Source organism: Xiphophorus couchianus, chromosome 1, assembly GCF_001444195.1.
Source record: "Xiphophorus couchianus chromosome 1, X_couchianus-1.0, whole genome shotgun sequence".
NCBI lineage: Eukaryota > Metazoa > Chordata > Actinopteri > Cyprinodontiformes > Poeciliidae > Xiphophorus > Xiphophorus couchianus.
Genome location: NC_040228.1, coordinates 15,796,968 through 15,811,308, shown reverse-complemented (window position 1 = coordinate 15,811,308; position 14,341 = coordinate 15,796,968). Strand labels below are relative to the sequence as shown.

At 40.7% G+C, this 14,341-nt stretch overlaps 3 protein-coding genes across 4 annotated transcripts in view; all 3 read right to left on the bottom strand.

Moving 5' to 3' along the window:
- The window catches only part of LOC114155825 (homeobox protein Hox-C4a), a 36,037-nt gene that overhangs the window by 16,819 nt on the left and 4,877 nt on the right, over window positions 1-14,341 (bottom strand). The window lies entirely within an intron of this gene.
- On the bottom strand, window positions 5,056-7,731 carry hoxc5a (homeobox C5a). Its single transcript, XM_028036939.1, has 2 exons — window positions 6,813-7,731; window positions 5,056-5,739 (listed from the first exon to the last, which is right to left on the bottom strand). The coding sequence occupies exons 1-2, from the start codon at window positions 7,264-7,266 to the stop codon at window positions 5,531-5,533; spliced, it is 663 nt and encodes a 220-aa protein (XP_027892740.1). The 5' UTR covers window positions 7,267-7,731; the 3' UTR covers window positions 5,056-5,530.
- hoxc6a (homeobox C6a) lies at window positions 8,222-12,093 on the bottom strand. 2 transcript variants are annotated; one of them, XM_028036738.1, is made up of 2 exons: window positions 9,796-12,093; window positions 8,222-9,413 (listed from the first exon to the last, which is right to left on the bottom strand). In XM_028036738.1, exons 1-2 carry the CDS (start codon window positions 10,190-10,192, stop codon window positions 9,100-9,102), a joined length of 711 nt encoding a protein of 236 aa, XP_027892539.1. In that variant the 5' UTR covers window positions 10,193-12,093; the 3' UTR covers window positions 8,222-9,099. The 2 variants fall into 2 exon arrangements, with proteins under 2 accessions (XP_027892539.1, XP_027892619.1); XM_028036818.1 differs by having other exon boundaries at window positions 8,222-9,410; window positions 9,796-12,090.

The window sequence follows — 14,341 nt, the reverse complement described above, 5'->3', positions numbered from 1 at the left end:
ATTCTTTATCTAATAAATACATTTCAGAAAACGTGCCCACTTGGCTGCGCCGTATTATCATCTAAATACATGATATTTGTCGTGCACCCAACCGATATGAACGCCACGCACTCCCTCTCGCCCCATGAACTCATGGCGAGCGCATTTTAATATTAGTTAGACAGCCTGACCCGCGTTTCACCCCTCGCGTTTGACTGCTTCCAATAGTTCACTGCCAAGGATTATTGATGGAGAGACAGCAATGAATTCTTTCTCCCCTCACAAATGGCTTTGAGATCGTGCACCTAGTTCAATAACTAGTATAATGTAGAAGTACAAAAAAATGAGACCCTCAGGCGGACTAATTTGATGTTTCATTTGTTCATTTGAGGGATTGTTAAGCTTTCTCCGTGCACCCCATCCACGCCGAACCCCCACCCCTCCACACACACGCCCTGCAAAACAACTCTTGTACATGCGTGTTCACACATGTATCCGTGTAAACAGAAAATTGATCAAAACTCCACAGAAGTCCCAGTGTCGATCACGTTTTTGTTTGTTTGTTTGTTTTTCCTTCCGGTGTCCGACTGGCTGACCCGAATGCAGAAACTGCAGCAGTATTCCGCTCCCTGATGAAAATGGTTACGATGCGCTTTTAATCAAACCCTTAATGTAATAGCCTCCACTCGTTTACCCTCCCCAGGTGTAATAACGTTAGGCAGAGATGGTCCAGTTAAAATAAAAAGTTTTAATGAAGTGCAGACAGACTGGAGACCAGTTGGCTGTGTATACTGGTTGAAAGCGACCGCCAGGGGAGCAGAGGTGCTTTTTAGAAACTGGATTCCCCCACATAAACCGCTGCGGTGCTGCAGCTCATTAGACCCGAACCGTAACGTTACAACACACATAAGCTTCTCAAGAACAAAACAACCACCCACGCTATTATATATATATACATATATGTATATATATATAACTGTAAAGGTATAACTATAGCAGTTATACCTATATAGTCCCAACCATAAAGATTTATGGTGAAGGAGATTTATTACACTTATACGAAAAAATCTACAGTTGGACTCATTTTGACCCGACGAACTGTATGACAACAAACAAACAAAAAACAATTATCGTTAAATGGCTCCATGGATATTTTGAAAGTTTGTGTTATAAATTGCATATAAGCAGAAGAAATTATTGCCATGCAAGTAATAGGAATTTCTCTTCAAAAATGGCAAATATGACAAATAAAATATATTAATTTCTGTTCCACGTTGTAGGATAAATATTTTAAAGTTAAACACATTTAGTAAGTTACGTGTAAATTTACGTATGCAAATGTGACACATTGAGATGGGCTATTTTGTCGTATATTACAAGATTAATCACAAGTAATGATATTCCTGAAAATAAAAACCAGCGGAATGAAAGAGAATAAACGTAACATAAAACAATTAAAACACAATACGTTCCTATTTCAATTCTCCCCCACCCCCGAAATAGAACGAAGTGTTGACTTTTTTTCTTCACTCTTGTTATTTTTATCTTAATAATATTTTTTGGCCTGTTAATCACGCATTCCTGGAGGGGGACTGTGCGGAAAATGTGAAATGTTTGAGCGCCTGCAGAACAGAGACAGTGGAAGGAATTTAAGACAGATCGTTTTCAGACGATAAAACTAAATTTACAAGCAATTTGGTATTTCCTTGGGCAAGAGCTACTATGAATAGAAGTCCCTAGACTTCAGCGCCTGTGAATTATGGCGAACAGTCAATAAAATAGAGTCACGACTTTGTCTTCACATTGTAAATAAAATCAGTTCATGTTCGGAAACTGTGCAACGGAGATCTCTGCCTCTTGTTCGGGCCCCAGACAAAGGGAAGTCTATGCTCACCCGGAAATGACCTCTGTGGGTTGAAGGATGGCAGTGTCAGCTCCGTAGGTCAGAGAAAGGAATACACGAGCGCGGAACATGACAGTGAAATCGGATGTTTTGGGCCGGTTTCACTTTTAGAATAAAGTTTTTGAGTTGTCATGAACACGTCTAAGGAATGCATTCGAGCATCTCACAGAATAAAAGGTTAAACTACAGCACTTACAATGTGTACAGGTGTACAAACGCGCATCTCCTGTTAAGAAAACAGGAAATACTTTTTATCCATTTTCTTTTACTGATAAAAGCATTTAGTCTGGAATTCCTGATAGTTTCCTCACGGAATTGTAGCGAAATCTTTCTAAAAATAGAGAGTACATAAAAAAAAAAAAAAAAAATAGACAACCCCCACTTCGTGCATCACTCATACAGGAGTATGTTACACAGTGCCCCCTATTGAAAGTCCGTGATTGATCTTCTACACCTGGAAACAAAGTCCATACCTTAGGATTGGAAATTTGGAATACCAAGTACAGGCAGCGTAATACATTCAAGACAAAAGCAACCAAAAGCACCGGAGAAAGTAGTGGCGGCCATTGCACCTTTGTTAGCTTAGGGGAAGACTCATCAATCTGAGCTTTAATATCAAAAATAATTGCACCTCCACACATTGATTAGGAGTAGTGAACTGTTTCTGAAGGCGGAGCTGTTTGCTTAGGCATATGGGTGATTAAATGATGTCTCCAGCTGAGCAACAGAAAACTATTGAGGTCATAAGATGCCATTGGCTCATTAGTCTCCAAGTAAATCAAAGTGGATACGTCTGCTGATATCCATGAGGACACAAACGGCGTGAAACGTGCAAATATTTATTCGGTTTTCACTTCACAGTCAGAATGTGTCACTCAAGATAAGCGGCATGGTCAGAAAATGGCCATGAAGCCACGATGACGACAGATCGTAACCACGAACACTGTGAAGAGCGCAGTGTCAAGGTGGAAAACTAAACAAGAAGCATAAATGTTTTGATCGTGTTTTTACTGTAAACACTTGTATTCTCTACTGTTCTTTATTGTAGATTAAAAAAAATATTACCTTACAATAATAATAATAATAATAATAATAATAATAATAATAATAATAATAATAATAAATAATAATTGAAATCATATAGGCAGCTGTTCTTGACTACAGCGTAATATTTCTGATTTCAAAATAATTGTTACTTGAATTGGAGACATTATTTCCGCTATGTTTTCAGCAGAGAGTAAAACTAGCAGTTAAACCATTTTTACTATTATTAGCTGTAAGCTGATGAGCTGAAATTAGTCTAATTTTAGTGCAGAGCTGAGTCACGAGAGATACTTGACAATTGTTGACACTGACAAATTGAGGCTTTTTAGCTTTTACAATAAAGTCTGAACTGAACACAAACCCGCCTTTTATTCGCAGCACTTTTTCAAATAGTCAAAGCTACAAGAGTTTTAAGTAGAACTTGACCAAAATGTTTGATTTCGCAAATTGCAGGATTGGTTGAGGAGTGAGTGGGCAGGAGGACGCCTGAAGAATTTTGAGAGCTCTTTTTATTTTTTTTTTTTTTGCTTACCACTACTGTGTTTCCTTTGAAACTTTTATTACGATCTCTATTCATATTTTTTTTAACGGTGGGGATTTACAACCGTAAATAAAGTGCTGCAGCCTATTTAAGCCAGCTTTAAGATCATCAGCGTGATTTACAAATTTAGGCGTTAAACGCTTAATTCTGTTTGTTACGGATAAAAAACAGAAGAGCATTTTCAAACTCTTTGCAGAAACGTAGCTCAGTGGAGTCATCATTAGTTGATCTAATTAGGTTTATAGTTAACCCGTGCATTCAGAGTCACTCCATCATACAGGGGGTAAAAAAAAAAAAAAAAAATTAAGACAGCACAGACGCAGGCAAGTATTTAAAGTTAAAGCAACTTACTGCAGAAGCAGCAGGTCTCACCCCTGCGCGCCGTTCCGCTCTGCTCTACAGTCCGGAGAAAGGTACTGCGTCCTCCGCCACCACCACAAAGCCCTTTCCTCCTCCGATAAGGGGGAAAGCCAGCAGCTGCGATTCCGGACAGTTAAGATTATATATGATGTGTATATATCGAAGGTTTGTCAGCTCTTCCAGGCCATAAAACCCACTTAAACGACACCACGTGCTTCCCACGCACCATTCACAGGCCCTGCTTGGGGCAATTGGCATATGTAACCTTGTAAACTTTAAAATCCCCAAAAAGAAAGACTTGAATGCAAGCTCTCGCGTTTATGTTTATAGGCCCCAACACAGCACAGCGAAAGTGGACGCTGCCGTTGACCAGTTCAAATAAGGGGAGATCATATGGGAGGCTGTTAGTTTGAAAGGTGAGTTGATTATTTATTTATTTCATTTTTTTATTTGCTCTAAGTGAAGACGGGAATTACCTCATAACCTTGGGCTTGAATTGAGACGACCAATGCCGCAAAGTGGCGTTTTAACAACAATCTAACCAGGGGCTGAAACAAATCTGACCATATGGCCCCCTTTACAGAAAATGACGCGTCAGTGTGCGGCCACAGGAAGCCGAAGCTTTGCATCCACCTTTGTGTTGTTCTAACAGGCTGGTGTGGCCCTTCCTCATCCCCTGACAAAACAGGAAGCTCAGTTTGCCCGTGGAGTGCTGGAAAAAGCGGGTAATAAAGTTTTATGAGGGGGACCTTAAACGCTAGAGCGTGTTTGTCAGCCTGAGAAATTCTGGGGGCCCGAGAAAACCTGACAAAACAAAAGAAATCGCATTGTGAAAAGACAGAAGTACAGTTTTATTTAGCAAGGCAAAAATGCAACAGAATTATTCTAAGATTCACCTTGGTTTTTTTTTTTCTCTGCAATGGGTCCCGAATATGAAGAAAAAAATAACTCAGAGTAAAAGTTGGGTTTTTTTAAACGACTTTATTGTTTACAATCAACAAACTGGCCATCAAACAGGCCTTGTGTGTACCAGGCACCTTTAGTTTACTAAGGGAAACAGACGTAGCTTCATTGCACATTACAGTGTTATCATACACAATCACAAGGTTTTGACAGACAGCATGGATGACAAACTGATCACAGACACATCAGACCTTCAACAAATCCTGACTTCTCAAAAGAAAACAAGAGGACAAACACTTTTTGACTAATTTTATTTTTCTTGCTCACTGACCTTTAATTTTTAATGGCACGCTAAAGAAGCTGGAAATGATCCCCCCAGAACTCTCGGTAACTACTTTTTTTTTTTTTTTTTTTTAATATCCTATGGTATGAACCAAAATTAATAACGTTGTGCAGCTTTTTTTTTAAAGCGCAATCTGGACCAAAAGCCTTGAAGGATCCTTCTCCCACTCGACCTTCGCTAATTTTTTTTTCACCGTAAAGTGAGGTTATCATCGCATAGCAAGCAAATTAATTTAGAAATGTAAACCGATTGATCATAGTGAGCGATATTCAATACATTAGGTTCCAAACCGCAGAAAGTGACACATAATTGGTGATGAAGCACACAGAACCGTGTCATGATGTCATTGCTCCTTATAGCGGTTCATCCGAAGGTCAGGCAAGCAACTCCAACTCTACTGTGCAAGTGTGGAGGTGCAAAAAAAAAAAAAAAAAAAAATAGTGCTGCTTTTCTTCTTTTACTCCTTCACTTTGATCTTTGAGTCCTTCTTCCACTTCATCCTTCTGTTCTGGAACCAGATTTTGATTTGCCTCTCGTTTAGGCACAGGCTGTTGGCGATCTCTATGCGCCTTCGGCGGCTCAGGTAGCGGTTGAAGTGAAACTCTTTCTCCAGCTCCAGAGTCTGGTAGCGGGTGTAACTGGTCCTGGAGCGCTTACCCTCCGATTCTGAAGCAGTATTAAAATATGTCAGCGTTCAGGAACATCATATTGCACAACACGCTCGCATTTAATTGCGTTTCAGGCATGCAATTTAAAGTGTGAAATATAAAGCATATATGTTCATTGAGGCCATATATAACAGTGGACTTGCTCACTCAAAGAATATCACACGGACAGACACAGTTGACATGATGCAGTAAGACCTCGTCATTATTTATGCAACCACTTTCATTGTTTAGCTTATGAAGAAACAAAAATTATTTCTCAGTGAACAGTTTGTGGGCCTGAAGTTATACAATAGTGGCGTAGCGTAACATCACGGTAAGCGAAACCGACATGGGTCCTTAAAGAAGCACTTAAACTGATGCAAGCTGGTGTTTTCCGACTGTTTTGCAATTTATAAACTTGCACAACATTGCTATGTAACGCAACAGGCCTATAGCCGCCGGTTATTTAGATTAATCCAACATTCCTGCTGCGTGTTTTCTTTGCCAGTCTTGGTTCTTGTTTTGTAGCTAATGCGTTTACAATCTTCTTTGCAGCTAAATTGTCTGCCAGAATAGGTTTGGAGCCACGAAGAAGGAGCATGTCTATTCAAATCTTTCAGAGGTGAAGAGTTCACGAATGGGTCAGGGCACTGGTGTGTCCCAGAGTTCAATCAAAGGCTAAAGCTTTTTTATTATTATTATTATTTTCCCTCCTTGGGGATGCTGGAAATTCAAAGGCATGTAGAGGAGAAGCAAGAACTGTACAATTACTATTATATAGCTGGATTTGTACTATTATTTTGCCGTTTTATCATATTTTTGTTCTCTTATCCAATTATTTCATCATAAATCACAGCACAGATCACCCCTTCACCGTAACAGAGCAGGTTTACGAGCAATAGATGCCTTTGTCATAAAATTTATGACCGCGAGTTTTTATTATTTCCTGCTTTTGGCCTATAAAACTCAAGAGGGACAGTGGAGCGAGCAAAACCAAGTGTTGCTGCGTTAAGAGCGAGCACCTTAATCGCATTTTTTTTTTGTTTGCTCTTTTTTTTCTTTTTTAAAAAAAATAAAACAAGTAAACTTTACCGTGGCTCATGTGCAGTTTTGTCATCCAGGGATAAATCTGCGGCCGCTGTTCACTGTCCTGACGCTGGTGCATATTTGGGTTTCTTTTCACTGTCTGAGCCCTTTCCACGTTTTGGTCGCCCTCCTGGCTCCTGTTGCCTCCGCGTTTTACGCCTCTCTCCGGGTCTTTGTCCGTACCTCGTCCGTACTCGAGCCCGCTCGCCTCCAAGAGGGAACCGCTGGAGAGCATGCTTATCTGCGGTCCGGGCGGAGGATCCGTGCTGCCACGCAGGCTAGTTTTGATCTCCTCTCGATGCGCAGAGGTCGTTGGGACGGGACAGGAGTAAATCCCGTTCACGTTAACACCCTCAAAGCGGCTGGACGTGCGCCCAGATCCTTCGAAAGTAAACATGCTGTTAGCAGAAGTTGTCTCCCTTGTTTGCCCAAAGCTGGAGCGCTCAACATGAGAGTTCATTTCAAAACTAATTCTACCCACCAACACTTTGTTTTCAAACTACATGCGCTACTAGGCTTGCGGGTATTTGCTGTTTTTTGTTGCTCATTGCTTTTTCTTTGTATCCTCTAATGGAAAATTCACAGCTGTCTGTCCTAAAGAAGAAGAAAAAAAGAATCCAGGATTTATAGGTGGAGTAGGCTTTGGTATCTTTTCTCTCTTTTTTTTTTAATTCTTGATCCGGAGCGCACTGCCCAAATATGGGGTATTTGTATGCGATCACGTGCATGTGTTGGCCAGTCATAAATTGGCTTGATACTCAATGGGGATATTGATGAATAGGAGAAACGTGTCCGGTAAACTTTGAGCTGTTTGGTTGTTGGGGACGAAGAAAGGGGTGGGGGTGGGGGGGATTCTTTAGCGTAAAAAAAGGCAGGACAGTAAGACAAGAGCGTCATCTGGTGTCTGGAATGGAGCAGGACGTGTCAGGACGTGTGCCATGGACGCGCTTCGAGGTCATAAGTAAAATAATATTAATTATTATTGTTATTTTTTTAAAAAGTAGTAGCTGTTTGATCGTATATTAACCTTGTCAGTTTAATAAAAGTAAACTACAACATTAATAGTAATAATAATAATAATAATAATAATAATAATAATAATAATAATAATAATAATAACAATAATAATAATAATAATAATAATAACAAATTCCCCAGAACTCTTCAGTGCTCTCCCAACATTGAAACGTTACTCGTACACAGACCAAAGTTTGCGTTAAAACAATCACTTCCATCTATCCACCCCTTTCTAATCCTCCAAATCCGCATCATTGCAAAACTTGCTGTGCCTCTGGAACAGGCTCCAGCTTTGCAAACCCCTCTCATTTTTGTGATTAACTCGTAAAACCTGCCTGATACGCCACATTTGCCCGCCCAAACAGAGCATTGCGCACAGCAAAGACCAGACAAGGATGCAAGTTTTACAAAGATTTTATTTGCTGATACACAAATATGACAAAAACATGAAATCATAGCACTCAAAAGGTGAAGAATTACTAGTGTACAAATCTGTCTCACAACAAAAAGAAAAGAGCATACGGTGTCGAATGATTCAAAGAAGAAGTGGCGCTATTCTCTTACGTTATCCTGCGCCAAAATCCAAGCGGCTAAATGCACAGCTCTTGCGGAACTTGCATAATATGCTGTTATGCTACTTTTATTATATATATACAAGCTTGAGGGTCAACCGTGCAACTTTAATCTTTTTTGTCTCTTTTTTTTCTAAATCTGTGGACAGTTCAAGTACTAGTTTGCATTGTGTTCCTTGGAACGCCGTGGAATGTGCGTGTGCATGAGCAAAGTCAAACCAACACTGTATTTGGTGAGGTGATCAAAGAGTTCACAGTGAGGAATTGGCTGTGGGTAAATACAGATTATTTTTTTTTTCCTGGTGTTTGGAAAAAAACCAGGAAAATAATACTTATTTTGCTTCGTTTCTATTATTATTAATATTATTATTATTAATAATATTATTATTATTATTATTTTCACAATACATGTGAGACATTGATATTTATAATATTGACAAAACACCTTAGTGCTCCAAATGTCACAGAGATCAAACTGTGGATGGAAAAATGTTTTGAATATTTAGTGCTCCACAACTGCTGTGGTCAAGATGAGATAAAGAGCAGCGGGTATAACCATCATGCAGTGAAGTCAAGTCTTTATAGATTCTTTTTTTTTAGGTAGTTATGTTGGACTTTCATGGTCATGAGGTGACCCCCCCCACCTCCACCCCCTCCCCTCCCCACTTCCATGAACACACACACGTGCGCGCTATTCTTCCCAGTTATTCCTTTTTCTTGTGTTCATCCTTCCCTTCTTCCACTGCGCTCCCACTCCGTTCCTCCTCCTGAGCAGCTCCTGTCTGTTCACTTCCAGTCACCGTGGAGGTCAGGTTGCTCTCCTTCTTCCACTTCATGCGCCGGTTCTGGAACCAAATCTTGATTTGCCGCTCCGTGAGGCACAGCGCGTTGGCGATCTCGATGCGTCTGCGCCTGGTCAGGTAGCGGTTGAAGTGGAATTCCTTTTCCAGTTCCAGCGTTTGGTAGCGAGAGTAGATCTGACGTCCCCTGCGCCTGTCCGTCCCGTAGCCCACTCCTGCTGGAGCACAAAGTAAAATGCACAAATTTACTCCCTGATTATAGAATTACTCATCAGGATTTACAGCATGTGGTTCAATCTAAATCCGCAGGGAAACGCGATTAGGAATTTAGCTGATAGAGTGAGGGCATATTTGTTTTTATTTTAATGCAAAAATTATTAAATCGTTTTAATCCAATTTCTCTGTTTCAAGTCACCAGTTATCATCACCACAGTAGTGTTAAAATGAAAGCTGTTTGTTTGCACATGTTAAGGCCCATCTCACAAATCGAGCAGATACAGTAATGTTTTATGGGGCCATAAAAAGTAACTTACTCTCTTGGTAAGACATATCGTAAAACTGGCCCATTTCCCTAATTTATTTGGTCGTAGTAAAACTCACCGCTGTGTGAGTTCATGCGCTGCATCCACGGGTAGATCGGGATGTTGCTCTTCTGCTCCTGGGCTCCTGCCCTCCCCTGATCCAGACTGTACTCCTGGGCAATGTGGCTCTGCGAGCCGAGTCCCATGTTTGTCTGCCTGCAGCTTGGCAGGACGTCCTTGTCCTGGAGGAATACGTTGGATCCGTACTCGTACTGCGCCCTACCGGAGCCGAACACCACATTCTCCTGAGGGGAGTAGAAAGGGGCATATATCCGATTCTGGGTCACAGCGGCGCCGTACGACGAAAAATGTCTCACTGTGTCATAGGTGGTGGAGTTCAGGGGAACGTTGGGCAGAACCTCTTGACCACCGGACAAATGGCAGGAGAGCGACGGGTTTGCGAAATAAGAATTCATACCTTGCTTGTAACCCTTCTCTCCAACTCTTCCCCACTTCTTTATCGGGTCTCTTTTCAATCTTCCTTCTCCAGTAAATCTCCCTCCCGCCTGTGTCAAGTCAACCAACCACACCTTCCTCCCCAAAAATCGCCCGTATTTTCCCCCCTCTCGAGTTGCTGCCTCTCCTGCGTGGTCGCGGGGCTACTTTTGAGGATTGAATATTATTAATTTCCAATCTCCGGTTAAGACGCGGAAAAAAAAAAAAAAAAAAAAAAAAAAAAGGAGCCCGAGTGTAATAGCTGAGGCTTGGCTCAGTCAGAGACAATATGACAACGTCAGCTGACCATTCCCGACCAATTGAGAGGCGGGAAGTTGAGGCGAAACTGTAGCTTTTAGCTCAGAGCTGCGCTGAGCATTGGTGCTAAATGCCGATAAACACAAGGCAGACGGCAAAGTACAAGCGCACCATCCAGCTTGACTGGATCGGAAGGTTCTGTTGTTTTATTTTCTATTTGGCTCAATTTTAAGGGAAAAGAAAAACCGCATGCATGGTCACCAAGAGAAACAGGAAATATGAATAATGTCATTTTTATATCAGGCTCAGAAGATGCACATTAGAAAATACTACCATGTTAAAAACGTGCAAGATATCAAGACAAATATTAGGCATTAGTGCTCATCTTTAAAAAAAAAAAAAAAAAAAAAAGCCTGATAAACTCCCGATCATTCCTTTGGGTCTAAAATTCTAAGCATGTTTATGTCACCTTTGTAAACGTGAACTAAAGACGGGGGTTAATGTGCTCGGGGTAAGAATGCGTCTATGGTTTCTCTTCTGTGAGGGCAATAAAACAAGTGACGTTCCCCAGCTCACCAACAACTGTCTCTCTGCAGCAAAGCAAACTCAAGTAAGAAATGAAAAGCAATGCAGACACTGTGTATGGACGGAGCGGGGCAAAAAAAGAGGCTCCTACAAGCTAATATGAGAGCATAAATCCTCCGTTATAATGGAAAAAAAAAAGAAATTTTACTTATTCGCACACCACTTCCCCCCTGCCGGCCAACTGTACCCAGTGCGTCAGAAATCATTGATAAATAAAGTATCAGACCCCATGAGAAGTTTGTATGGCGAGGAGTCCTAATCTTGGTACAGATGTTTCTGAGTTTTTGCTTTGTTCTGAGCTAACCTCGACGTTCCTGCAACACACACTCACACTCACGCACACACACGCACACACACAGGAGTAAACACTAACTGATAATTACCTTTGCAGCAAATTATGCTTTTGCGAATTACTCGGAGGGTGTTTTGGGAAAAACTTTTAGCCATTTTAGGGTAAAATGGACTGCTTTTAAATTGTTTAAAAAATGCAATTAAACTCGAGATAAAATGCTTATTTTCTGTTTTATTATCGTTAGGAGTATTTTGGAAGAGAGCATTATGTCTGACCAGCATCTCATTGACCCCCAATTTAAATGCTTTTAAACTAAATGGAAAATGTACAAATAATAAAAAATTTAAAAAAAACTTACATGCATGCACTTGAAACGACAATCCGCATTATCCCTCCGTTTTGCAACGAGCCATAATTGATACCAATAAAATAATCGATAAGGCCATTGAAAACGTCTGGTTTAGCCCAGTCGCTCTGGCTGGAGCGGCCATGCTGGTTCAGCTCATTGATCTTATCCAATAAAAATAAATACGCGTTGCCTGAAATGTACAACCCGGCTTGTGCTGTTGTTTTCTGTGGAAGAAGAAGGGGTGCGATCCTAAAAAGACCATAAAAAGAGAAGGCAACAAAAGAGAAGGAAGTGGACGGTGCAATAAAAGTTTCCCTTCACCCTTTCATGACCATATGTGACATCCGCGCATCACACAGACGAGAGGCAAACAAAGCACAGAAAACTGACTATGCAACGCGGCACAATTCCTGTTTTGATTATATATATATATATATATATATATATATATATTAGTATAAATGAAGTATCTCGAATGTAGGTTATATGGAACTGGAATTAGGAAATGCGGAAATTGTTGTTCTTCAGAATATCTTTACCAAATAAATGTTAAATTTATGTCTATAATTAGTCCTGCAATTTAAAGGCAGGACTAAAAACTACATAGTAAAGGACAATCTGTGCTTTCTTTCTATAACTATAATATTTCATCCTCATAAAACCAGAGGCATTGCGATGTTTGCCAAGAGCTAACAAGCAAATTTTCGTTATTAGTGAACACATAATGACAATATAGGATTCATGTTGTTGATTATGTCTCTTAGATTACTTGGCGCTTTTAGTCATACTGGAAATGTTATTGTTTTCAACGTGTAGTAAATGCTAAATATGCCTCAAAATTGACCATTTCCAGCACATGACAAAATCCCTCAAATTGTTCTATATTTTTAAAAAAAAATCAGAAATATCCCTTCTGAGACTATTTTGGTTTTTCCACACACGCTACCTCCCCCCCGTCCCCTCCGCTCCCCCACTCCAACCTCCCTGTCTCATTGTTGCTCATACACAAACAGGAAAAACACGCGGGTCCATGGAGTCGAAGGCTGTAAATTAAAGGGTTCGAACAGTGGAGGCAATGTGCGGACTGGAATGCAGCAGAGGTTGTGTCAGTGTGTAGAATCAGAAAGGTCATTCTTTCCCCAGAGTTTTAGTGTTTTATTGCGGCCCGTGAGGCAAATCACATGCACGCATTTGGGATGGACGGCGGGAGGACGCCGTTTGGTCCGCGTTTGCGGGATTTGCTTTTTAAAGGGACATTTGGAGTGAACTCCAATGTGAAAAGAAGGTTTAAGAGCAGGAAAGTGTCCAGTCCATTATGTTTGATAAATTTCCCCCGGATTATAATTCACAAGATAGATACATTAAGATGTTCAGATAATTTGTGGTTGTGCATATTGCGTGTTGTTATTATTATTATTATTATTGTTATTATTATTATTATTATTATTATTATTATAGTTTTTACCCTAGGCTTTAATCACCCCCTGAAGTTTTCAGCCCTAATATCTCCCCCGCGCCCCCCATCCCCATCCCCACATCAGAGAACCTAAAGCTTTCCTTTTACTCACTCGCAGACAGAGCCAACTTTCAAACGTCACGGCATAACTCAGCATTAGCTACACGGGACCTTTAAAATTCCTACATTATCAGCTATGATTAAAAACGCAGCGATGGAAGCAAACTCTCAGCCCTGATGCTTTTCTGCTGTTTCCCCTCTCCTCGCTTCTAATAAGGACTTATTCTCACACTAACAATGTAAAGCTCCTCTATAAGCACTTTGCCGTGGCCGGTCGGTCCAATTAATGCCCGGAAGTGTTCGACTTTATGCTCGTTAAGCACTCAGGAAGCTGTTGCCCAATGAGCACATGTTGATCCACACATCATAAATTATGACCATTAGCGGGGCCAAAATTTTGGGCCCTGTCGGGATTTGTAAGTGAGGTTCTAAATGCGGTGACGCGGACAGATTCATGACTTCATGAAGTTTTACGCTAGCCATCTCTGCTTAAAAAAGAAAACTACACCGCTAAACAATGGACTGTGCATTGTCCCCCTTATTTTAAACTAAGATGAAACCAAATTGCATCCATTAAATGACAATTCCTTCCTCTCCCTCTTTCTTTGTAGGGAGCGCCGGGGCTGCAGCAAGACACGATCCACGTCACGAGCAAGGTTTCACAGGAAGAAAAAAAAACAACCCACCCCCAAGTGTAACAGTAAGCTTGTACGAATTTACAGAGACTTTTTCAGAAATTATAATTTCCGTGCTTGAAAATGCTGCGAAGCAGTAGCAGCAGGAGCAGCAGCAGCAGCATAATGGAACACACGAAGCCACTTCATCACACAGCACAATGTTTTGTTTCAGAAACGTTATTAAAACAAAGAGAAAATATATTTTTCAGAGCTGATTAAACAAAAGACAAAACAAATGTTTTCAGCTTTAAAAATGCCCCTCCTGAGTAATGCCCCTCCTCCTGTACTCTCTGTCTCTTTCTCCCTCTCTCTTTTTCTCTCCCACACACACACACACACACACACTCTCACACTCACACGCACGCAAACGCTGTGCTAGCTTTGAGGTATTTTTAAGGTATTTTCTCAGTAATTAGACTTTGTGGGTTTTTTACATAACACTTCATAGTACAA